The sequence below is a fragment of the Emydura macquarii genome, unplaced genomic scaffold (assembly GCF_026122565.2).
Source record: "Emydura macquarii macquarii isolate MOO-44397 ecotype Brisbane River unplaced genomic scaffold, CSIRO-AGI_Emac_v2 contig_1043, whole genome shotgun sequence".
In the NCBI taxonomy this organism is placed as follows: Eukaryota; Metazoa; Chordata; order Testudines; family Chelidae; genus Emydura; species Emydura macquarii.
In genome coordinates, this window is record NW_027131180.1 from 17646264 (window position 1) to 17673656 (window position 27393).

The following is a 27393-nucleotide window of genomic DNA, read 5'->3' on the forward strand; positions in this document are numbered from 1 at the left end:
CCTTTTGTGTAAGCCATTGAATCATCTGATGGCACCAACTTCGTTGCTTTATTAAAACTCACACTGCATTTGCAGAGTTTCATAGAACCACAACTACAGCACACGCTCACAGAAACAGGTTAGTCTCAGCTAATTATTTATTGAGCCACATTGAGCTTCGTTTCTTTGCCAGTGACCGGGCCAGAACATCAGATGTCAAACACATACACAGGATCTCAGTCCAGCATCTAACAACTTTAGATCCTCACACTACACTTGCACAGTGACACTTACGTTTGTTTCTTTTATTATGAACCATAATTCCAAAATGTTAAATAGACTAACTAGTTTCCATGGCTGAAATAAAGCATGTGGAAGAACATAACAAAAAAAAGTTTGGAAAGCACACATTTAAAATATACTTACACTCTTTTTTCAGTCTCTCACTGCAATATGATTTAATTCATTTGCCTACTGTAGGCTTTATGTTCTGTATCAGAGATCTCATGTCCTCACTTTGTTAAAATGACACATTCAGAATGCTTCCCAGTAACAAGATAATTACGAGGAAGCATAGAATATTCATAATGCAATACCTTAAACTAACTATAACAAGACTTTAAAAATGAAATTATGAAATGGTTCACAGATGAACATGCAACACAGACATAAATGATTATGTTAAAGCAATTATGTGATTTAGCTAAATTTTAGCCTTAAAAACTGAATTAACTAAGTCAATGTAGACAGATGCACATTTCTAAAGGATTATACAAAGCTCTGATGTAGATCTTTTCAGTACCAAGAACTGACATTTGAAATAGAACATTTAAAGCAGCGAGGCTACAGAACAGAAGATTTTATTAAGTGAAGGCGAGCTTGTGTCAGACGATCAATCCGGCTGCTGAGAAAATGCCTCTGATCGGCAGCATCTTTCCGTTCCTGAAGTAAGAAGTTCAGTTTTTCTTTTTCTTGTAAAAGTTGCAGCATTGAATTCTGTAATTTATCTCCAAAGTCCTGAAGGATGTAGAATTGGATGATCAGAGGAATTTGGCTGGAGAGACGTTTACCAGCACTCTGAAAACAGAAGATGGTTATAAAACATTACTATGAAAGAGAGGATATGCGAAGGACTCTCTAGCAGAAGTCAGTAAGAAACTACAAAATTCTGTGTCAAGTCATTGTTACAGTTAATATCTTCATGAATTAGTCTGGAAATGATTCAGACATCTGGGATGCAACTTTTCATTTTTAATTCCGTTTGCAAACATGAATGAGAGGCACTGCTAATTTCAACCACAAGTTTTCTCAGTAGCATAAACACAAGGCAGACCAGTCACTGCTAGCTACTTGAATAACCAATTAATGCTGACATTTTCCAGCAGCGGGCCAGCCACTAAATAACACAACTGAGAAACCACAGGGCGTGGCTGAGCTGCTTCCACAAACAGCTTGGGGCTAGTAATGGAGTAGTTCATCATCATCAGTAATTATTTGGGATAAAACCTCATGTGCTATCTCTAATTTCCAATTTTAGGATTCTGGCCTGAATCCCTTTAACATTATCGACCCGTTTGGCACAAGCAGTCAAATGGGACACAGCCCAAAGTCAACTCCCGGTATCCAGAACTTACTCTGGCATGTGCACTAGTCCTGTGAAGTACAGGGCTGTGTTAGTGCTATTCTCTAGCCTCAGAGGATGTCATCTTTAGGATGTGATCACTTATTTAGAACCATGGACAATTAACACTAATTGCATTTTGCCAGTGTAGTTCCTACTTAATCTAGCAAACCAGAGTAGAACAGAGGAAGCAATTTATAATTCAGACAAGCTATTCAACCTGACTCACGACCAGAGGGAACTGAAATCAGGATCACTTTTAAGAGTAGTGTGAAATCCCAGTCTATTGCCCAGCATTTCTCCTTTCAAATCATCAAGATGAGGGTACAATTTTAAAGAGTACTTAGGTGCTTAACTCCCATTTTCAAAATTGATGCACCTAGGAGCCTAATTTTCATAGAAAATCAATGGCTCTTAGCTGCTTAGGGGCTCTTGAAAATTTTGCTAAGTGTCTAATGGCTCTTTGCTGCAGATTCACTGGTCTAGTATTATTTAACCACGTGAAGCACTTTAGGACACTACTTTACCTCCTGGCATCTACTGCTAAAACCACCACGTCTAATAACTGGTGAAATATGATAGTTTCCATTTTGTTCTCATGGAAGGAAAAGAGGCCTGCTTGTTCAAGAGCTGCCTCTAGTATTAGGAATGCAGTGATTTGTATCTACAGATGCATCCATTTTCTGCCATTACACTTGCATTTTGCTGGTGGCGCATGGCTGCAGACCAGGCTGACGCTCAGCTAAAAATCAGGGCCCTAACCTCTCAGTTAGTGGAAGTAGGGCTAAGTTCGGAGGTGGTATAAGTTTTGTCATTCAGTTGGTGGAAGCTGGTGTAACTTGAAAACTGACAGAGTTAGAGCAGGAAAAGCAATCAAAAGGCAGATGGAAGATGAAGCAGATCTCTGTTACACACTCCGCTTGTAACTACACCTACATAATGATTTTGTAGATTGATACTGTATATGCCTTTCACATCTCTTTCGGACTTGCCCATAGACTTTTTGCATTGGCTGTTCAAAATGCCAGTTAATGCAAAAAGATGTTATCCATAGACATCAAGGGGGAGGAGGGATTATACGCCTTATAAATTGTACCAGTGTTTTCTTAAATGAAAAGCAAAGAGAGGCAATCTTCCTGTTGACTGAAGTGGGAAGTGGATTAGTACATGCTGCAGGATTTGGACTAGAATAAAAACTGCTGTGGTAGGAATCCATAAACTCACACTGAAGTATGCTGCCAGGTGGTAAGCCATTTCCTTAATGGCAGAGTTGTTCTGGGTTGGAACAGTTCCAAAATTGAAGCTCAAGGCGGCTGGGTTCTGAATGAGGGCTGTTCCCTTCGGTGGCTCTTCCCTGATAACTTGTAAGTCTTCGCTGTAAACATTGTCCTGGCAGTATACAATCTGCTCCATTTTAAACTGGACTCGGATCATTGTTTCAGCTTCCTCTGCTTGTTTGTCTCTAATGTCTTCAATTCTGTCCTGTACAGGGAATGGGAAGGGGGGCGAAAAACATCAAAACCCACTGAGCAACAGGTTTCGTGAGTACAGGACCAGCCCCGTGTGACAGGTAACATTAAACATGGTATCACAAGGTTCCCAAGAGCTTACGGTAAGCGCTTCATGTCAGCTGGTGCAAGTGGAGGGGAGCTCACGTTGCTCTGTCCCCAGTATGCTTGTGGACAGGAAGAGCCAAAAGCCTGCTGCTTGCGCTCCCTGGGCACAAACAGCAAAGGAGTGTTTGTGCCGTCAACAGTGTGAGAAATCCCACAAAGAGTGGATGTGCAGGGGAGGGGAAACATTGAAGGGATCATTCCATATATTCTGATGCAGCATGTAGTGATTGCCAATGCGGTATTCAGCCTGTGCCCCCACCTCCTCCAGCAGCATTTTGACTGCCTCTGTTTTCTGCAGGCTCTGATGTGAACTCGGCTCCCCTGTGTCTCAGCTCCAAAATCCTCCCCCTTGTCCATGCCCAACAAACCAACCTTCACACAAGCACTGATCATCTAATGTTGCTGCTACAGCAACCCCTCCTTTCTGGCCTTCCAGATACCTTATACTTCTAATCCATCCAAAACTCTAATGAGAAGATCTACCTCTCCTCAATACTACAATTACATTCAAGACCTCTTAAAATCCTTTCACAGGATCGACACTGCCTTTCAACCAAATTTAGCCTTGTTCTCAGCTTCAAGGACTTCCACTACATAGCTCTTTTCTTCCTCCCTCTCTGCTCTTGTCTCCCTTTACTTTCCTCACCCTCCTTTTTGCTCAGCCAAAGCCACTTACCTGATTTTCAAAGCTGCTGAGGCCCTACATCTCCCAGAGATTTCAAAATGATTTGTGGATGCTGATCACTGCTGAAAATTAGGCTATAAATGTCTCTATTTTGTGTTTGCCTCAGGCCCATCTTTCAGGCAGTTCCCTGTGAATGGCAACCCTTTCCTGACTGTCTAATATGGCTTCAACCTCTCCCCCAAAAACTTAGTTCTTCAATGACTGCAGTCACATTTATTTTTAAAAAAGAGTCCCCTGCCCCCCTGATATATACGTATATAAATTTCCTAAGCAGCCCCATTATCATATTGTCTTTGGCTTTCCCCCTCCCTGTGATTCTGTCTTCTATTCATGTCTTAACATAGGCACTGCAAAGATTTACATGCACGCTTGACTTTAAGTAGTACCATTTAATCCACTGGGACTACTTACATACTTAAATCTCTGCAGGAATGAAATCTGAGATTGTACACTCTTTGGGGCAGGACTCAATCTTTGTTATGTACCATGCTATGCACATATATGGTGTAAAATATAGTGCAATCCATTCAAGAATGTGGGCAATGTACATTTTATAGCAATAAACAAATGTTACTGAATGATGTAACCCTCATTTCTCCTGTGTATAAAAATTTCCGTTTTCAGTTTCTCTGTTACCTTATTGCTCAATATATTCATAAAGGTAATCTCCACAAGTTGCTTAAAAGTAAAACAATCAAATAAGTGACTGATCAAGACTGAAGGAGTAAAATGTAGTTCTATATACAGAATACATTATGCCATTCAGTATTGCTTGTCTTCTATCAGGTTACATAGAATCATAGAAGTGTCAGACTGGAAGGGACCTCGAGAGGTCATCTAGTCCATAGTTTCTCAACAACTGATACGTGTACCCCTGGGGGTACGCGAGACACAGGCAGGGGGTACCTGTGGAAAAACAGAGTGAAGGGGAGGCAGGCAGCAGCCGCCGGCTCTTGAGGGAGGCAGGCAGCAGCTTCCCGCTGGGTCCCAGCTCCCAGGTGGGAGCCCAGTGGCAGCCTCCTGCATCTTGTGAGCTGGTCACGCAGCTGGGTGGCAGCCACCCGCTCCCCAGCTCCAAGCCAAGGGACAGCCTCCAGCGCCCTGGCTTGAAGAGGGGCAGCAGCCACCTGCCCACATCCCTGGGTCCGAGCCGGAGCGGAAGCCTCCTGTGCTCCAGCTCGAATTGGGTGGCAGTTACCCACCTCCTGGGCTGGCAGACAGGCAGCAGCCGCCTGCAACTTGCCCAAGAAAACTTGTCAATTTCACTAGCTGAGTAGTGAAATTGACAGCTATGACAGTGAAATTGACAGATTTACCAGTTACCCGCTTTTCCTGTCTCTCTCTCTCTCTTGCCCTCCTTCCCTGTCTCGCTCTCACACCTTCCTCCTCTCAAATCTATGGCATAAAATCTGGTGTGGCGCTTTATATTCCCCAGCACTGGCAAGCTGCTCAAAGTCTCCTAGCTTTGGCCAACATCACCTCTAACCCAGGTACATACTTGAGCTGTGCCCCCTGGTGTAAAGGTGGTAACCCTACCCTACCCACACTAGATATGAAATCTGTCATATCACAGCCTTGTATACTCAGCCCTTCTTCCAACGTATGGCTCAGATTAGTCTGTAAATATAAAATCCCGTGGAAAATTGAGTGTTGGGATACTTATCAAAATTCTCAGAAGTTAGGGGGTACTTGCTAGTTAAAGGTTGAGAAACACTGATCTAGTCCAGTTTCCTGCACTCAAGGCAGGACTAAACAATAACTAGATCATTCCTGACAGGTGTGTGTTTGTCTAACCTCTTCTAAAAACCTCCGATGACGGAGATTCCACAGCCTCCCTAGGCAATTTGTTCCAGTGCTTAACTACCCTGACAGGAATACTTTCCTAATGTCCAACCTAAACCTCCCTTGCTGCAATTTAAGCCTTTTGTGCTATCCTCAGAGGTTGAGGATAATTTTTCATCTTTGTCCTTGAAACAACTTTTATGTACTTGAAAACTTATGCTTTCCCCCCCTCAGCCTTCTCTTCTCCAGCCTAAACAAACCCAACTTTATCAATCTTTCCTCACAGGTCATATTTTCCCAACCTTTAATCATTTTTGTTGCTGTCCTCTGGAGAGCACGTGGTGTCTCACCTTAGCAGCTCTGTTAAGATTGTAAAAATCCTCAAAATTATTTTTGGCAATCTCTGTGAAAGATTTTCGGACAATTTCTGAGGAGAGAAAAGAGAAATAAAATAAAGGCAGCCATGTAAATGTTATTACTGAACTACTGGTAGTGCAAGGTTTGTGAAAATAGTCATTCTCCATATCTATCCAAAGGACACTGCCATGGAGCTATGCTTATCTGTTCAATTTTTAATCCCTCCGTGTCACATCTGATGATTTTTTATTTTCTTATCGTGATCCATTTTTTAACTTTTTCAGAAATACTGTCCATTTAGGAATTTGTACTGTCAAAGTCTGCAGGTCAGGCAAAGAAGTTTGGGGTCTAGAGATCTGCCTCATGGCTTGAAACTGGTTTGATTCAGATTCATTTTCCCCTGCCTGAAGCTGCTAAGATACATTTTGGTTGACATGGCAAGAGCTGTAGAGAAACCAATATTTCTGAAGCTTAACTCACCATTCACTTTCTTCAGTACCTCAATAGCTGGTTCTTCTAGTGCTGTGATTTGCTGTCTTACAATGGCCTCAAATATCCTGTAACTGGTAAACCCTGGGAGTTCTCTTCCACGGTATTGTTTTTCAAATCTCCACACTTCATGTTGTATAGTTTTTCTAACTATAACATTAAAACAACAGCACTATTTTAATACACCAAATTTAACAAATTTATAAAGAAAATTATGGATTTAAAAGAGAAGCTCTGTTCTTTGTTCTGAAGACACTTTTGATGGAAGAACTCATACACAGCAGATCACTGAAGCAAGTTGATTACTGTAGAACTGAGCCAAATTTCACTCACTGAGATGACCATATAAACTAATGGAAATAGGAGCAAGGGCCAGTATTCTGATATAGTACAGCAACTGCTATCAATCTGATATCCTTTCAGCAGTGATCAACATCTGATGCTTTAGAGGAAGATGACAGGCAGCCACAAATAAGGAAGTCTAGTCTAGGCCTCTTGGTACATTCAGGCAGCACCATCACTAAAACACTGTCAACACTACAGAAATTTGCCATGCTAAATAATTGTTCCCCTTTGATTGATACATGTGTACCTTGCATCCAAATGTACAAAGTGCTTTAAAGGCATCCAATCTTGACTGATCATGGGTGGATTTAGGAATTACAGCACAATCATGCATGACTGGAGGCAGGAAATACACAGGTAATGCTGCATTCAATTCTTAAAGACCATTCTTCTCTTGGATTCCAGAAACATATGGGCTTATAATCAAACACTACAAAAAATGTGGTGTGGTTTGTATCAAATAGCCTGGAGTTTGAGGGGCAAAACTTTAGAAGGAAAGTGTATAGCGGTTTGTAAAATTAATCATTCAACCAAAAAAAATATCTTCCAGTGTGCTTTAGAAGAGGAAGCTCAAAAACTTGAATAATTTAGTAAAAGTCTTGACTGTTCCATTTATCTGCTATTTTTAATATTTATTCCAGCTCTCTGATGATCTGAAATTAGAACTGTTAGATGAACTTACCTTGCAATGACTTCAGTTATATAAATAATAATACCTGCCTTATACACAGTGCTTTTCATTTGTAGATCTCAGATTACTTTCTAAAGGAAGGTGGAAGTATCATTATTCCCATTTTATATGCTGTGCAGGTGCACTTCCCATCCCCACACACAAGTGCGACACATTCTCAAAGGGAATAAGTAACATCATAAAATATAGTTTTACTTGCTCTCTCCTCTTCCATTTTTCTTGTGTTTTTGTTCACATGCTATTTCCTCTTCACCTTGTTTTCCTACTTTTTCACTTACCTAATACATTCAAATTAACTGGATCTGGGTAAACGATGGGAGAGGACTGACAGACAACAGAATACAACTGTGTCTAAATGTAGTTGCCATTCAGGGACATGTACCTCTGCATTCATTTTGTAACTTCATTTGGAATTACTTTTAGCAGTGTTTATGTAGACATGCATTGACAGCTAAAAACAGATAGTAATAGGTGCTTCTAGACAGAAAGGTGGTGCTATGTTCACCAAGAGGAAGAATTGATAGGTATTCTGAGAGGGTTTGACATGTTTTGAACTGATATTAAAGTTCAATTTCTGAGAGACATTCTTCTCATTTTAGATCTGGATTCAGTAAGCAATTAGCAGACTGGGTTATCCGTGAACTGTAGGAGAGTAAAGAGTTAAAAGCTGGACAAGTAGTCAGGCCTAAATTACAGGGAACACGGTCATGGCAAGGGCAAATCTTGTTTCTGTTAATTGGTCTGAATTTTAGTTAGTCTGTTATCTTTTTTTTCTTTCCTCCCTTCCTGGCCATCTGTGCTGGGAGTAAGACTAATAAAATCATTATAATCACTTCTAAGTAAGGCCTTGGTGGGAAAGAAGCATTATCTTCCTTCTCCCCCTGGCATGCCTGTACTTCAAAGAATGTCAGTGTAAAATTTATAGGTTTTAAGGTGATGTGCCTGACCTCTGTATGGTAATCCTGTAAATAACAAACAGGGGTGGGTATAATTATATTCATTATGTAGTTGTTAATATTCATTTTATAGGTGTCAATGTAACCAAATAAGGGTTTATGGGGAGTTGCTGAAAATGTATACATTTACATACTGTTATGGATAAAAGAATTGTAAAGTAACCCCCTCGTTGCTCACTCGCGGCGTCGAGGTGGAACGGAGCAGGCAATAAAGGGTTCCGGCTCCCCAATCCACCCCCGAGACAACCTGTTATTATTTCTAACATGAACCATGGTTTTTCTTTAGGTGGTTGTGGTTACTTTATTATTCATAAATTCCTACCTCTAAACTTTAAACCATAGACTTTTAAAAATAAATTATTCAGAGAATCAAGGGACATATTGTTAGCTGGGGAAATTGTTCTAGCACCATTGACTTCAATGGAAATGGGGGAAATCTATTGACTTCAATGGAGATACGATAGTACACCCCAGCTGGGGATCTGCCACCAGGTATCTAAGCATAAACTGCTTATCGTCTTGGTAAATAAGTTCTCAATACTTCAAGTTTTTAATTTCATTAACATAATCTATTAGCTGTATTGTAACTTCAGTCAAAATAAGTGAAGTTGAGTATTTCATTAGCAGCTTTGCATGCAGTCCCCTGTACTTACCAGTCAATGCACTGTCATCAAGTATTTTCCCCCATTTTTGAAACTGTGCGCGGATTTTTGTAAAGAGTCTAATTTCATTTTCAAACAACTTCTCTTCTCCCTGCGCTGAACTCATGATGTCTTGATTAAAGAGTTTGATTTTCTGTAATGAGATTAAAAACAAACAAACACCCTGAATTCTGTAAAGGCAGCATAGCTAGGCAACAGTGAACTTGATTCTATTTTCCTTGTGGATCAAGGGAATCTTTTACTAAATTCCAGCCAGATTTATTCAAAGCGAGTGAAGGTTGGTAGAGTTGCACAGGTATCAATGAGGGCCTATTCAGATCTGAAGAACCTATATTACTCGTGAGGACATTCAAAAAGAAAAGTATCCAGCTAAACTTGCAGATCCCAGGTTGAGCTTTCAGGCCTGGCAGTTAGAAAAATGACTACTATTCTTATATTTATAAACTGAGGACATTTGTTATGGAAATCATTGAGATGTAAACAGGGAACACTATCATGTCATGTTGACCAAGTTCTGTTCAGTGTTGACATGCTCTATAAATCAGTGGAATTTTTGCTGCTAACTCACTTTGATGCTTTTGAAAATCCCAGTCTAAATCATAATTCACCACCTTTGTCTCTTTCTCTTTACCCCTAAAAGCTAAAACAACATCAGCCAAGATTTTCAGAAATGGGTGCTTAAAGTTAGGTTCCAAAATCCAGACTCAGGCATCTATATAAGAGGCCTGATTTTTGTGGCTGTAGCTGGGTGCCCAGCATTTTTGTAAATCAGACCATATAAAAGCGTAAATGTGACTTGAGGTACCTAATTTTAAACACCTACTTTTGAAAACTTTGTACATTTTTTTTTAAAATGTATTGCTCCTTAACCACCTTTGAGTCTGAAGTTGTCTGCGAAGACAGCAGATGTACAAGCCTCTCCCACAGCATTCTGTCCTTGTGCCTTAGTCCTGTTCTGGCTGGGTAGTACATTCTCAGTGCTCATTTACTCCTTGACTTCTTTGCTTCTTTGGATTGTGCGGTTTGTTTTCTCCTTACTATGGACACTTGTCCCCTGAGAACTGCTGAGAACACCAACTCATTTCAGACAGACCACTGAGCAGCCATCACAACAATTAGCAGTTACTATTTTCCACAGACACCAGTAGGGGCCAGATGACAACAGCTAGGCTGGGTAGAAGCTGCCATACTTTATCCTACTTTTGTTAGTTTCATTTTTCACACTGAGACGTGGTTCTGTTGGAGGCCGACTAGAGATGTGGATATAAAGATTAAGGCCTTTGACTAAAAGTACTAATCTCAGCTTCCCCTATCCTGCGTTACCCTGAAACGTACATTATGTAACCAGAGACCTGGGCTTTCCCAGGAGCTCACTGTCTGTATTATTTCTTATGAATATTATGCATGTCCTGGTTTCCCTGTTTCATTTTGTATTGCTGTCTACTTGAACTCAAAGGGTTAAGTCAGACTGGAGTTGGCCTAGGCAGAAAACAAAACTAGGATGAACAGATCAGACAACTTCAGATACACACCTTCATAACAGCTCAGAGAGCAACGGGGCCATTACTGGGAGATGATACTTCCAGGCACCAGTGAAATTAACAGGTTCTGTTTTGCCAAAGCTGAGACCTCAGAGCCTCTAGCTCAGGGAGGGGACATCAAGTGAGAGGGGAGAGGTGGCCCTGAGTGTGTCTGTGAAACAGCTGACAGGCTAAGCAATCTCATTCACAGGCAGAGGGAGCGTGTTGCAAGCAGTGTAGACTGGTTCTCCCAACTCAGAGATGGGGAGAAAGCCAGACCTGCCTGAGCTGTGGATAGGGAGGTTAAGCTTGGGTACAGGGACATGCGTACAAGTCTCTACTATTTGATATCTACTTCTCTAAGTCCCGTGAACACTTTGTTCTGAAGAAACTGTTTCTGTCTCCCTGCAAACACATGCTAACACAGGATCCCAGAGAAGAACTCCGGCAGGGCCCAAGCTCAACTGGACTTACTAAGTAACCCGTTTGGCAGCCAGGAAGGTGTAACCTGGAGGCCCAGTCAGAGAGTGATTGGATCACAGCATCCCACTCCAAACAGAAGTGGAGGCACAGGCCTGTGTCTTGAAAGGGCTGCATTTCGGGGACAGGAGGAAGGTGTCTGTGGGAGCAGACTACCCCGGGACTGTGGGAACAGCCATTCGCAACAGTAAGTCTCATAGACTTGAAGGCCAAAAGGGATCATTGTGATCATCTAGTCTGTCTTCCTGTATATTGCAGGCCACCAAACCTGACCCTCCCACTCCAATAATAGACCCCTAACCTCTGGCTGGATTCATAATAAAGAGATAGAAGAAACAGGTGGAAGAACTTCATGAAACTGGACACCACGAGCCAAGCACACCCATAGTTTAAATCCAGGGATGCACTTAGGCTAATGTGTGTGGCAACCAATGAAAGCCCTACCAAGTGTTGATGGAAGCAATGAATTTGTTCCCTTTGAAATTCCTGATTTTGATAAGCTCAAGAAAGTATAGCAATTTTTCAGCTCTTTGCTGTGTCCCAGAAACAAATACATATTTACACTTACGTCTATTAGGAAAAACAACTTCTCGCCTTCTGTTTTTGGTATGCCTTGGCCATATTTGCGTAACTCTTGAGTTGCTGATCGAAGTTGAATGTTTATTTGCTCTTCTAAAGCGGGCAAAGATTTCTAGAGGAGAAAAAACAAAAATACTTGAACACACTGCACAACTTTAATCTTTCAAAGAAGTAGAACATTTCAGAGTGTGACATGGAGACATATAAATCTTGAACTGCCCTCACAAGTCCAGGTATGCTCTGTAGTCTAAACCAACACTGCCTATATGGAGAAAAGAATGGGGAAGGTTTAAAGAGTGTTGTTTTTCAGTGATTTTCCTACATTAAAAAAGTAGTGTTTCTCTTGCTGGTTTAGTGCAGCATCATTTGTAGAGAACCAGTGCATCTCAGCAACTTCTTCATTATTATTATTTAAAAAATTGTTTATCAAAAGCACAGATAGTATCTAAACATATTTCATATTTACTCTGTATAAATTATTCAGGCTTCCAAAAGTTGACAGTGATGACAATAGTTAGCTCTAATTAGCACTATTCATCCGTAGAGCTCAAAGTGCTTTACAAAGGAAAGTAAGTATCGGAATCCCTACCTTAAAGACAGGAAAACTGAGAGACTGTGATTTGCCCATGGCTAAATAGCGGGTTAGCAGCAAAGCTGAGAATAGAATACTGGTCTGCTCACTATCACTGGGTAAAATATTTAGGATGAATAGTTTATTCACTGAAAAATGCAGTTCCGGTTGCCTTGAAACTATTTGAATATAACCCAATAGTTTCAGCTGGGGAAGAATTGGACTTTCCCAATTTACTGACAAATTCCAAACATTTTTGGACTGAACCACGTATTTTTCCCTGCTTTGACAAATCAAATTGAAAAATCAATTAATTATTTGCCCACTTCTACACTTGACTGCCAGGACAAGGCTCGATATAGTACACCATGTACTTCCAGATTGCCATCAGGCAGGGTAATTAAAGGCTATTCACAGAAATAATTTCTACAGGCCCAGTCATTCAAGACTTCAGGATCGGATCCTATTTTTTTTTAAATGGTAACTGATGTAAAGTGTTTCTTTGTTAGCTTACATTAATGTGTTCCACAAGCTCAGTTGTAAGTTTCTCTGCCAAAATGGGGATAGTAGCCTTGTTTTCATCCAGAAGAACTCTGAAACAGAAAAAGGAATATGAATATAGACAACTAACATTTGCTAAACAGGGGAGCAGCGTCTTCGCTAGTTCTACAACACAAAGCAGGTAAAGACAGTTTCTTCTGATCAGGAAAGGGAATGCTAGTGAAGGTGCAGCCATACCTTCAATACATCCTGACAAATCTGCCTTTGTGCAAGATTAGATTTGAAATTGAGCTGTTTGCTGAACAGATTGAGAACAGAAAAAGGTTCAGAACTATAACTTCAGAAAAAGATCATGAGGTAAGAAGAGCCACATCTATTGCTGTATTGTAAGTATGTATATTCTGCTATATTCATGGTAGGGATACTGATTCAGAACCATTTTTGGGTTAAAAATTATCTTAATGCATTAAATGCTGAAGAGCTGTCTTTTGTGGAGACCAGTGTTCTCCTGACACCGACGGTATCTTTCCTGTGCGTAAATGCCTGAGCCAGCAGAGCATTTCACAGCATGTGGTTAACTTGACTTCATTGGGACTATTTCAGAAATTAATTATTCAGCATGTTTTTTAATTGTTTTCTGGATCAGGGCTTAAATTAAATTTTAATCTCAAAAGAAATTCATTTTAAGAGAAGTTATTTGACATGTAAGCTCTTTCTTGCATTTTGGAAAACAAAATGCAAAACAAATGAACAAACTAAAAACCACCCCAAACTAAACTCAATAATAATTCTCATTGTGGGCCTAATCCAGATCTGATGGGGATCAGCAAGAATCTCTCCACTGACTTCAATGGACTTTGGATCAGGCCCTTTAATTGTTTGAAAACTACCTAAAATGTTCATGCTCCTCAAAGAATGCTCTCTCCTTCTGGATTGCAGAGGCCAGAGTCAGGTTGTTAAGAATGTCTTGCTGCCCACGACATTTAACAATCATATAACCCTTCCTTAGGTGGATGACAAGGTTTCGTACAATATCAACAACCGATTCCTCAGTTCCTCTATCCACCAAATCTGGTTTCGTCAGGATCCCTGTGAAGTAATATGATGAGAAGATTAGATAGGCACAGAAATTGATGATGGGAATGATCTATTAGGGTATCTCATCACCCAATGCAGGACTGTTTCCTACAGCATATGCTAAAGTGACCTCTCCAGTAGTCCTGTAATTTCCCCCACTCCCCCCAACCCCTTTCACCTCGCCCTATCTTTTTCAGGAGCACCTTAGGGATGTCAAATTAATAGCAGAGCTTTTACAATATTAACTTGTAATCTTTTCAATTTTCAAGATGTTTATAGACATAGTATCAATGACAGTAGGGCTTCAAACTTAGCTATCCCTTTAGATATTGGTTCCTTTCATCGGTGTGCAAAATTCATGTTATTTCATAAGATTGTTTTTTCCCCATAGTGGGTAACTCTTTGCAGGATTGGGGGGAGGTGGGAAGAATATTAGAAGTCTATGACCTACTTTCCCCCATTAGTATTTTAAGAAGTCTGTCTTACCTAGAGTTCTCTCTCCATCAGGGTCCACCTCTTGAGCCATTTTGAGTGCCTCAGTTGTTGCTATATCCACATTACTTGGCACCACTACCAAATTTATTGTCTCTTGCTTAGCAATAAAGTTTTTAATTAGCTTTTTGATCTGTATTGAAATATAAGAAAGAAATGCAGTAAAGTTTGATGTGACAGATGCCAGGCTCCTTACCATCTGACAATGGACGTAATCATATGATAGAAGCTAATGGGGCAAATTTCAGCGGCTGAATTCAGTCTGATTATCTAAAGGTAATCCAATATGTAACATACCCAGAACAGAGTGCTATTATATCAGCCTTTTGAAAGAGTCAGAAACATTTACTAGTCCAGGTACACAATTCAGTCGATGAAGAAAATGCTAATGATATTTTACTTGCATTAAATACAATCAAGTTCTATTGTCTAAATGGACAGCTAGAAGAAAAAATCAGGTTGGATTATATTGACACATCAAAATTAGATAAAATGTAGACCTAAATATATCCATCTCAAAAGTGTACTATCAAAAGAAAGCAAAATGTCTTGTCTTTGCCTTTCAATGAGAGATTCTTGAAAAGTAAAGAACACGGACATGAAATGTGGCTAGTGTTTTTTTTCCATGTTTGATTCCCAGACTAACAGAGTTTATTGTGATTTTGTGTTGTGTTGCCAAAGGTTCACACACCTTTACTTATATTGAATTCATGTAATTATTATTATGTCTGAGTTTGCCTAAATCTTCCCTTATCGTCTATATTTGCCTTCAACACCATTTTCTGTCATGTTCAAAAAGTAAGATACTTTATCTCCCATTATTTTGCATCTGGAGAATATGGGCCATTCAGGATAATTGATGTGCAGCTGGTGTCACACCAATCATTTTATTGTGGATAAAATGAGTAGAGTTGTACCAATTACTATATTGATTTCATCACAAAAGGAAACAATTGCTTTCCTGCATTCTGGCTGGATAAGGGAGCCTACTGTATTATCTTTGATATTGTTATAATACATGGTCCAAACCTTTTTCATTCAATCAAGATTTATAATATTTGTCAAATACTTGCATCTCTCATTACAGTGGTAAATGTAGATGTATCGTGATGGAGACACGCATTATACACAAATCTACTGTATCTCACCACCCACCGTTCAAGCTCCTGCTAACACTAGGGCTACATGACAAGTGGCTTTGTTCTTGCAGAATTCTTATCTGAATGATAAATATTTTAGTTTGTTACCTTTTCTAAAATAAAGACAGGAAAATCAGCATTCACGTCTACTTTATGCATTATCTTTTTCACGTCATAAAGTGTTCTGCAGGGCTCAGAAAAAATGGCTCAAACGCTGCTCGCATTTACACTGCTGTAAATTCTCAGTAACTCTGCTGAAGTTAGAATTTGATCCATTGTGTGGGGAAGCACTGAGAGGCAGTTAAATTTATGGAGCCAGTTTGTCTTTTCCTTACTACACACCACGATCCTCGGTTGTAGAATAATACATTAGATAGAGATTTCTTTAGTTTTGAGCCATCCTTTTGCTGAATTTCATCTGTAGAGCTGACGAGCATGTGTTTTCTTCTAAGTGACCATCCCCCTTCTTTTCAGCACTTCATCCACCAAGAACTGTCCTGTCTGTTGTTTACAACATCTTTAATTGTGGCTGTGAGGCAAGTTAACTGTATAGAACATTATTGTCTAGAGCTCCTCAAGCAAAACCTTCTGTTTAAGATAATTTGTGCATTAAATGTCTACTGTTGTAACTTAACTGCTTCCTAGCTCAGAATATGTATTACATTACCTGTTCTCCAATGTCTTCTGGCTGATTCCCTACAGCCACCCTAGCAATCCCTGGCAGATCAATCAGTGTCAGATCTGGAACATTCGGGGAACTAATTTCTAGGGAAATTAACTCCTGGCTAATGCCCACGCCTTCACCAGCCATTACATTCTGGGCTACAAATGAGGAAAGAGCAAGACAAAAAAACAAAGTTTAGAAGCTCATCATAGGAACATCAGATTAGAATATATCAGCACAGGAAACCTGCGGGGGTTTTTTTGTTTAGAAAGGCATCTTGGGACCCAATCCTGCCCACACAAAATCCTATGGAAACCAGTGAGGCATGATTAGACTCCTCTGCAGCATTTGAGCCTTAACAATAATTGAAGGGTACACTTTTTTCAAATCAAATGTTCAGAAATCTCAAGGTACAAAAATCATACACAGAGATGGCTTATAAAAATAATATAGTGATGCAATAAAATACTGAGTGAAGGATTATTGTACACATTTTATAAATGGCTGAAGTGAGGCACAGAGATTAAGCGATTTATCCAAGATCACATCAGTGACAAAGCCATGAATAGAATGGAAAGATATTGAGACCCCGTACTCTTTTTTAACCATCATACAACACCGTCTAAATCAAACATCAATCACAGAAGCCTGCAAGTACATGCAACTGATTTGTCAATTCAACATAACTACATCATTTTATAGCTGTGTATTGCTGCTATTTCTTGATGTCAAAGTAAATCATTTCTCATGAGAAACTGTCAGAAGCATAATTAGCCTATTTGACTTGTATGTCACTTATCTTGCTTTCTTGCTGGTTTTTAAAAAATTATTTCTTGAAAACCTCGGAGAATAAATATACACTATGATGTTTTATAAAAGGAAAATGACCATGTATATCACTATTACCACTGTTCCAAAATTACCATAAATATTATACCAAGTATCTTATGTAAGGTATCAATGGAAAAGTTATAGACTGCTAAGTATGATAATCCTGCTTATATACTTGTATCAGCCTTGTATTTGAAGTTATGAATATTTGTTACTTATTTGTATCTCAAATGTGTGTTGTGTTCCTGGGTAACACCTCCCAGTCAGATTTACATCAGGACTAGCCATCCATGGGTTGATGGGCCATTGAAGAGACTCAACTCATCCAATGAGACCCTCTTGGAGACATTTCAGAGGGCACTGAGGCAATAGCTGCCCAGTGACTCAGCAAGACATGTGATGAAGACATGTGACCTAAGAATCCATCTTTTTGCCAGTAACTTTCCAGGCACATGAGCCAAAAGTATAAAAGCGGGGACTGTGACATCACTTCTTTTTCTTCATTCCTGCTTCACCCCTCTGGACTGTGATTTCTAACAAGAAAGCTTTGAACAAGGGACTGATGACCCCCAACTTGTTTGGGTGATCCAGAGAGACTTTTTGCAAGCTTACCATCACTGCTTACCATCACTGCTATGATCCTGACCTACAGAGTCTACAATCAGTTGTAAAATATATGATCCTTTTAACCATTTAATAACTCTCTTCTTTTCCTTTTTATATATCAATAAAACTTTAGTTTTAGATTACTAAAGGATTGGCATTTGTGTGTTATTTGGTAAAATGCTGACGTTTATAATTTAACCTCGGATGTGTGTCTGAACCTTTGGAATTAGATGAACCTTATGTATGGAGAATCTGGTTTTCAATAACCTTTCATCATTCAGTCCAGTTGTCTAGGTCAGTGGTTCTCAACCTTCCTAGACTACTGTACCCTGCCAGGAGTCTGATTTGTCTTGTGTACCCCAAGTTTCACCTCACTTAAAAACTACTTGCTGACAAAATCAGACATAAAAATACAAAAGTGTCAGAAAAGCAGACTAGTACTGAGAAATTGCTGACTTTCTCATTTTTACCATATAATTATAAAATAAATTGATTGGAATATAAATATTGTACTTATATTTCAGTGTGATACTTGAGCCTGTTTTTTACTTGTGAGCCGTATCTGAAGCCTGAGCCCCTGGCAGTGGGGCTGAAGCATGTAACCTAGTATCATGGGGCCCCCTGTGGTGTGGGGCCCTAGGCAGTTGCCCTGCTTGCCATCCCCTAATGCTGGCTCTGCACTTGCAACCCCCCCTAAATCTGTCCTGTGACCCTACTGGGGGCTGCAATCCCAATGTTAAAAATACTGATCTAGATGAGTTGATGTACTCTCTGAAAGTTCTCTGAGTACCCTCAGGGGTACATGTACCCCTGGTTGAGAACCACTGGTCTAGGTAACCAGTATGGTGATACAAGAGCCCACTTTTGTTACTGGCTTGGTAAACTTTAATGATCAAATAACTACTAGTGTGGGGTATGTCTGCCCTGTTTCTCAGCTGTCTGTCCTGAGCTGGCATGTTCAGTTGTGACCCACTTAGGCACAGTGACATATTCTTTAGAAACAAACAATATTATGACCAATAACAATGTATGTAACTACACAAGCTAAGACAACAAGGACAATGAAACCTTAAGCTTCAGGGCATAAGCTGATAGCCATTAGGGGTAAGAGAGATGTTTTCTCCCATCATGTGGAACACTGTACAACTAGCTAGCTACACGTTTGCTTTTTGTCTTCCGGTAGCATAGCAGGTATGGGCCAAAGGCAAGTGCAAGATGATAACTTAGATAAACTATGGCCTAAACTGGTCTGAAAAATCCTGCACCAAATCATTTCTGATGTAAAATGCTGCAACACCACTGAGATCAGATGGGTTGTGCCAGCTTATTCCAGCTGTGAATTTGGCTCCCTCTGTTCTTGGTATTCACAGCAGTTATGATCCGGATGTTAATTTGGGAAATGTTATGCTGCCTAATAGAAAGGAATAAAGGATTAAAAGGAGGAGATGACCAATTAATTCAGAATGGAATCAATAGCACTTACCTTTTCTTATTTCTTTTTCCACCTCTGAGGGATCGTGGAGTTCTTCATTTATATCTTGGTAACTAATTTTCCCTTTCCATTCCTGCTGAGGAGCCAGTTTTTTCAGTCTGAGCGCTAAGGGGCATCTGGTAACAATACCTATAGTTCATAAACAGTTAGTCCTGTTAATGATCATCATTGTTACTCTGAACAGAGTGTACCACAGAATGTAGCTTTTCCCATATTACGCAGAAGAATGTTCAAAGCTTTAAATGTGTTTGCAGAGCCCACACACTATGGGATACCTGAGAGTTGGGAAAGCATGCCAGGCATTGGTGGGGCAGTGAGTAAAACAATCATCCTATTTGTATGCAGCAGTGTGTAGTGGCGATATTTTAAAAGTTTAATCTGTTTTGAAAGATTTTACATTTGTTTGAAAGCTATTTCATACGCAGTAGAACCTCAGCGTTATGAAAACCAGAATTACAAACTGACCATTCAACCACACACCTCAGCTGGATTTGGAATTACGCAATCAGGTAGTAGCAGAGACCAAAAAAAAAAAAGCAAATTCAGCACAATACTGTGTTAAATGTCAACTACTAAAAAAATAAAGGGAACGTTTAAAAAAAAGATTTGACATAGTAAGGAAACTATTTCAGTGCTTGTTTCATTTAAATTAAGATGGTTAAAAGCAGCATTTTTCTTCTGCATTGCAAAGCTTCAAAGATGTATTAAATCAGTGTTCCTCTGTAAGCTTTTGAAAGAATGACCATAACACTTTGTTCAGAGTTACGAACATTTGAGAGTTATGAACAACCTCCATCCCCGAGGTGTTCGTAACTCTGGGTATGTACACACCGATGGCAAATTCGCTGCCATCAGATCGATCTATCTGGGTCAATTGAGCGGCAGAGAAGACCCACTCAATCAATCCAGAAGTCGATTCAATTAAACCACCTCCTCAAAAGGCATAGTGCTGCGTCGATGGGAATGCATTTCCCATCGGTGCAGCGCAGTGGAGAAAGCACGCTCAAGGAACCCAAGAGAGCTGGCTGTATTTTAAAGAGACCTTATTGAGGGCACAGGAGCAAACCATCCCGATGTGCAGAAAGAATAGCAAATATGGTAGGCGTCCAGCTTGGCTTAACAAAGATGTCCTTGGCGAACTTAAACGCAAAAAAGAAGCTTACAAGAAGTGGAAGCTTCGTCAGATGACTAGGGAGGAGTATATAAACACTGCTCGAACGTGCAGGAATGAAATCAGGAAGGCCAAAGCACAATTGGAGTTGCAGCTAGCAAGGGAAGTGAAGGGGAACAAGAAGGATTTCTACAGGCATGTTGCCAACAAGAGGAAGGTTCGGGAAAGTGTGGGCCCCTTAGAGAATGAGGGAGGCGACCTAGTGATGGAGAATGTGGAGAAAGCTGAGGTACTCAATGCCTTTTTTGCCTCTGTCTTCACAGACAAGATCAGCTCCCAGGCTGCCGTACTGGGTGGCACAGAATGGGAAGGAGGCGAACATCCCGCAGTGCTGAAGGAACGGGTTCAAGACTATTTAGAAGGATTGGACATTCACAAGTCCATGGGGCTGGATGCAATGCACCCGAGGGTGCTGAGGGAGTTGGCTGAGGTGATTTCAGAGCCATTCAGAGCTCGTGGCAACAGGGGAGGTCCCTGAGGACTGGAAAAAAGCAAATATAGTGCCCATCTTCAAAAAAGGGAGGAAGAGGATCCAGGGAACTACAGACCGGTCAGCCTCACCTCAATCCCTGGAAAAATCATGGAGCAGGTCCTTAAGGAATCCATTTTAAGGCACTTGGAAGAGAGGAAGGTGATCAGGAACAGTCAACATGGATTCACCAAGGGAAAGTCATGCTTGACCAACCTGACTGCTTTCTATGATGAGGTGACTGGCTCTGTGGATGTAGGGAAGGCGGTGGACGTGATATACTTTGACTTTAGCAAAGCTTTTGATACCGTCTCTCACGATATTCTTATCGGCAAGTTAAAGTATGGGTTGGATGAATGGACTATAAAATGGATAGAGAACTGGCTAGGGCATAGGGCTCAATGAGTAGTGATCAATGGCTCCGTGTCTAGCTGGCAACCAGTCACAAGCGGAGTTCCCCAGGGGTCAGTCCTGGGGCCAGTTTTGTTCAACATCTTTATTAATGATCTGGAGTATGGGGTAGATTGCACCCTCAGCAAGTTTGCGGATGACACTAAGCTGGGGGGAGTGGTAGATGCCCTGCAAGGTAGGGATAGGATACAGTGTGACCTAAACAAACTGGAGGATTGGGCCAAAAGAAATCTAATGAGGTTCAACAAAGATAAGTGCAGAGTCCTCCACTTAGGAAGGAAGAATCCCATGCACAGCTATAGACTGGGGACCGACGAACTGGGCAGCAGCTCTGCAGAAAGGGACCTAGGGGTAATGGTGGATAAAAAGCTGGATATGAGTCAGCAGTGTGCCCTGGTTGTCAAGAAGGCTAATGGCATATTGGGCTGCATTAGGAGGGGCATTGCCAGCAGGTCACGGGAAGTGATTATTCCCCTCTATTCGGCATTGGTGAGGCCGCATTTAGAATATTGTGTCCAGTTTTGGGCCCCCCACTACAAAAAGGATGTGGACAAGTTGAAGAGAGTGCAGCGGAGGGCAACCGAAATGATTAGGGGGCTGGAGCACAGGACTTATGAGGAGAATCTGGGGGAACTGGGCTTGTTTAGTCTGCAAAAGAGAAGAGTGAGGGGGGATTTGATAGCGGCCTTTAACTACCTGAAAGGGGGTTCCAGGGAGGATGGGGCTAGGCTGTTTTCGGTGGTGGCAGATGACAGAACAAGGAGCAATGGTCTCAAGTTGCAGGGCGGGAGGTCTAGGTTGGACATTAGGAAAAAGTTTTTTACTAGGAGGGTGGTGAAGCTCTGGAATAGGTTACCTAGGGAGGTGGTGGATTCTCCATCCTTAGAGGTTTTTAAGCTGAGGCTTGACAAAGCCCTGGTTGGGATGACATAGCTGAGGTTAGTCCTGCTTTGAGCAGGGGGTTGGACTAGATGACCTCCTGAGGTCCCTTCCAACTCTAATATTCTATGATTCTATGATTCTAAGGGAAGTTAGGAAGTTGACGGGAGTTATGCAAGCTACTCTGCGTAGCTTGCATACCTCCCGTCAACTGCTGCCGAATTTCCCGGTAAGTGTGAACTAAGGCTCTGAGGGTCTATTGGTAGTTAAAATGGGTAATGGAAACCAGTAATATATATATATATATCTGAAAAGAGAGGAAACTTTTAATGTGTGTGTACGCTAGATGCTTTATACCTTGAATAGCCATTTTAACTATCATATATCTACTAAAAAATTGTACCCTGATCCAGTTCTATAGTAGGGATATGATTTTGCATTGTATTGTATAGGATTACTTAAACATTCCATAGCTTTATTAATTTCTATAGGTTTTTAAGAGTAATTTCTATAAAACTCTATTTAATTTTTAATAGATTTTAAAGCTGACAAGGATCATTCTGACCATCTAGTCTAACCTTCTACATAACAGGCCATAAAATTGCATCCTGTGATTCCTGCATCAGGCCAGTATCTACCAGTCAGGCTAGAGCGTAACTTTTAGAAAAACATCGTCTTGATTTTAATTTTCATAAAACCCTATTGGTTTCAATGCTATTAATCTCCATAGGACTTTCTCTAAGGGAACAGCAGCCTAACTTGATAGATAGAAACGAGGAGATTTCCACTCTGGTCTACCTCACACACAAGGTGCGAAGGTGAAGCAAAGACATGGCAAGAGAGCTTCTGGAAGGACTGCGGTTTACCTGCCTTGCAGGAACTTGCCCTGGCACTTCTTCTGTTGTTAAGGCAGAATAAAGTGGCTCAGAATAACAAACCTCTTGCCAGGTTTTAACATGGTGTATTTTGTAAATACCTGGAACACAATGAATGTGTCTCCCATTTAGATACTAGCTTCAGGATATTCTGTCAGAAGGTCTTCTGCATGCCCAAACTGCCGCCTGAGTCATGGGAGATGCAGGTGGGTGTCCTCCTGTGCCAGACAGGGCTCTCTGGGACAAAGGTTGCTATTATCTGGCTAGGGAGCCAGCTGAGGTTGACTCTCTTTCAGAGGTTTCAGTCCACACAATTACCTCTGCTATTAATGCTGCATGAGGAGTGTTGCACTGATACATGCTCCTTAACTAAAGTGGGAGATATGCCAACCTATGGTAAAGACATGCTGAGGGAGAAGTGCAACAGAGGTTATAAGGAATTGGTCAGTGTTTTAAATCTTTCTGCAGCTCTGATGAAGGAAAACTTTATTTGTAATATGAAAATAGACCCTATGGGAAACTAAATTAAAAGCTGCATCTTGGCATAAGGGAGGGTGTGAAGGATATTGAAATACTGGATATTAACAGAAAATAGTTTTGTGTGCCTGAGACATTACTGCCCACCAAATATGAGCCACTCTCAAACTGTGGAGGTGTATTAGATTCTGTGGGGAATTTCAGTGACTTACTCACTGAATGTGGCCACCCCCTCCGAAAACACTGCCAAGCTAAAGTATCAGAGTTCCTTTATAGCCATCAGTGATTGAAACTGGGTGCTGGTTATGAAGAGATTTAAACAAATGGATTTCTTTAACTGAGATTGTTTCCTGATCTGTGTAGACCAACCATAATAATAAAGCAAAAAAGATAGATATACTGTAGCAAAAGTGATAGAGATGCTTGTATTTACTGAGGAATTTAGAGATTTTTCAACTGATAGGGAGTTTGCAGGGTATTTTTTATAATGTAATGAGTAAGGATGGGCATCCTTCTGAACTGTAAATAATCCCTCTTATCTAGTAGAACAACTCTAGATGTTTCCCACCTGACTGGGAAAAAATTACCGACTGCCTGGGGACATGGTCATAACTATCACAAGTTTTCCGACAATTTCCAACAATGTTTTGAATTAGAAAATGCTGATTCAACAAAAATCAAAATGTTTCACGAGGATGTTTTGATTTAACCAAATTTAATTTAGAAAAAACTAAACTTTTGACTCAGATTTTTTTCATTTCAAATGGCTTTTTTGTTTCAATTTTTATTTTATTTTCTAAGTAACAATAGAATATAGAGTCAACATTGAAATGAAACATTTTGATTTTATTGAATCTAAATGTTTCAATTGACCCAAAATAATGTTTCCAAAAACAGTTTCACAAGAAAGTCTGAAATATAATCTTTTGTTCCAATTTGGAATGAAAGCAAATTTCAAAATAGTGGAATATCCCACAAAAGGAATATTCCAGTTGCTGCACAGATCTAGTCAGAACAGTGTTTTGTGTATGATTGGATGGGGAAAATACAAATTCTTTTGGGTTGTCAGGGATAAATCAAACCTAACTTTCATTTTCCCCAGACTGACCTGAATTACAGAGTACCAGAGAGAAACACACTCCTGCGCCTCAGGGAAGTGTCAGATTTCTGAGATGAAAAGCTAAAACGTAAATTCTTACCACTGCCTCTAGGAAGAGCCACTCCGGACAGGGCTTCTAGAACCGAGCTTTTTCCAGAACTCTGGTCTCCTATCACTGCAATTTTTGGCAAAGCCAGGTCTTTTTCTACTCCGAGTGCTCTCAGGGAGTCAATGAGATCAATACAGGGACGGATCTTCTCCTCATATTGGTTGTACAAAGTGTGTTCTGCATTCTGTTAGAAAAACATTACATTTCATTTGAGCTCTTGTTTCACAGAATCAGGCAAAGTTAAACATTTCTATTAAATAAATTATGTACATCATCAGCAAATTATGCTTTACACCACCATAGCACTAGCTTTGTACTGTGAGCTACAAGCCTATAGTAGTATTACCTTGACAAGGTAAACACATTTCTGTAAATTCAGCAAAATTTATCAAATTTGCATCAATGGCTGAAGTAGCCTTTGTAAATTGCTGAATTTTATAAATTAGAAAATAAGTGAATACGCAATAGAAAAAGCAAGAGCAATACTCCACAAAATGCAACATAATGTGTTAGTACACATATTGCAGTATATATAGTAAAATAACAGAGGTCTTAGTAATATGAAGCCTCAGTTACATTATCCTTAATAAATCGTTGCTGTGTTCTCTGGAGAAACATATTGTTCGTATGTGAGTCAAAGAGTGCAAAGATAAGTGAGGTCCTGATTTAATTTCTTTATGTGCTAATAGCTGGTAAATATATTTTAGCTCCCTGTGTTGATCCTTCCCCTACCTCCTCCTTTCCAAGGATCGATATTGTGCCCAGGAAAATACTTCAATGAATAAATCTGATTTTTTTAAATAGGTGGTTATTTGATGTCACTTGCTACTTCATGTACCTCATGCTATGTAATAACACAGAGAATTCAACTTTTATTAAACAAAACTGGCTGTTTATTAGAGCAATTATTTACAGTGCTGTTCCAGCTACATTGTAGCATCTCTAACTGTGCACATAGACTGACTTCATGGTGCCTCCTCCAAATTCTTCCCTCCAGCAATCTCTCTCCAGGCTTCAAGCAGGTTGCTGCATTTAAGATATCCATGTCATTTTGAGAAAACCAGTATTTTATGATTTAATAGGTTAGGCAGCTTCCTATCTTAATCTAAAGTTTGGTATTGGTATATAGAGAAAAAAGCTAAATGCTTATCTTCCACCCTGAATTAAGAACACTGTTTCAGAAAATAAATATATCAAAACGCAAATACAGAACATTTATCTTTAGTAATAAGTAAGACAATATTTATCACCAGCTGAAAAACGTTTTTGAACCCCCTGATCATAATTGCAATGCTTATTATCTAATAACCTTATAATGTAACTGCTTTATTAATTTTCATATAAACTTTTCAAATATCTCTTCTGGTTTTCTCAGTGGGAAATATAGGAAATATTAAATAGGATTCTTTCTATTTCTCTCAATTTCTATTGAAAGCACTGGAGCCTCATGTAAAAGAACAAAAACCCAATCCCACCTGTAAAAACCCAGATACACCTGTAAATGAAATGCAGGTACAAATCTTAGGAATTATACGACTGAGCACCTGGCCCCCATAACTGCAAATATTTTCACGTGCTTACATTTACAAGGTACTATAGGAGTCAGTGGGATTTACATCCATGCATAAAGTTCAACATGTGCATAAGTGTTTGCAGGATTGTTGCCCAGGCTTGCATGCCCAATCACACAAACAGATGGAATTGTTTTGATTTGTGCCTGCAAACCGTGTGTGCAGAAGTGAGGCCAGACTGCTGAAAATTCAGCCCTAAATGACAGCAGCTGAGCATTAATCTCAGAGGAGGTGTCAGTTTTCACTCAAGTGCCAAGTATCTGACTTGCCTTATTCTGTTGCTCTTGGAAATGATAGATTTCCTCTTGCTGTTTAATCTTTTCTTGATGACATTCCTCAGACTCCATCCACTGGGCTGCTACCATGTCTCTCTCAAACATCTCATTACTCTCTGGAGGTGCCCTCTGTACTGCAGTCACTTCTTTTGACTCTGTTGGGAGTGATCCTGCAAAAGCTGCATTTGATGGTGAGGAGTGTCTTCCTCCAAGGAGTACTTGTGATACTTTGGCCATTGAGTAAGCTGCAGACTCTGACTATGCCTGTATCCCACGCTGTGACTGTTTATGCACTACCTGCTTGCGTCTTTGCTTGCCAGATGAAGATGTGCGACAGCCTCGGGATCTGTTCATTGACTGTCTGTCACTGAAAAGCAAATGTCTGGTCCAGGACAACTCTTTTATACTGCTCCTGAAATGACAGAGAGGCTTCAGTGGATTCAGCTCTGCAATAGTAATAACTATGGAGAAAGTCAAAACAATATTTTATTGGTTGGGCCAAATCTCTGCTGGAACCAGTTGTTGTAGTTCTTTTCAAGCCAATGGATCTGTGTTAGTTTATACACGCTGATGATCTGAGGCCTTATTTTACTCCTGGGGGAATTCTGTGCCAACAATTAAAAATTCTGCACAGAATATTTTAAAATTCTGCATATTATATTTGTCAAAATAACACAATATAATCATGCCAGTTTCAATGATTTTGGTAACTTATTTCAAAATACCTGTCCACAAGTATGTCTGTAACAATACAGACAACAAAAAAGATTCCCCCAGGAGTGGAGAATTAAAGAAACCCCTGCGCCTACATACATCCTCACTGCAGGATCAAGGTATAAGTTACCCTAAAGAAGGAGAGATGGGAAGACAGAGAGCAGATTAGTTAGTTGAGAGAACGCATTAGCTTAGGGGGGTTCTGTCC

General features: G+C 40.2%; 1 protein-coding gene across 1 annotated transcript; it reads right to left on the bottom strand.

Annotated features, from left to right (window-relative positions):
- Window positions 1–33: 33 nt before the first annotated feature.
- LOC137151026 (interferon-induced GTP-binding protein Mx1-like) lies at window positions 34–27070 on the bottom strand. The gene is made up of 13 exons (XM_067545217.1): window positions 26466–27070; window positions 24617–24809; window positions 19127–19264; window positions 16210–16364; window positions 14398–14536; window positions 13725–13923; window positions 12848–12926; window positions 11752–11874; window positions 9175–9316; window positions 6521–6679; window positions 6034–6110; window positions 2825–3082; window positions 34–1056 (listed from the first exon to the last, which is right to left on the bottom strand). Exons 1-13 carry the CDS (start codon window positions 26706–26708, stop codon window positions 823–825), a joined length of 2139 nt encoding a protein of 712 aa, XP_067401318.1. The 5' UTR covers window positions 26709–27070; the 3' UTR covers window positions 34–822.
- Between the last annotated feature and the right edge of the window lie 323 nt (window positions 27071–27393).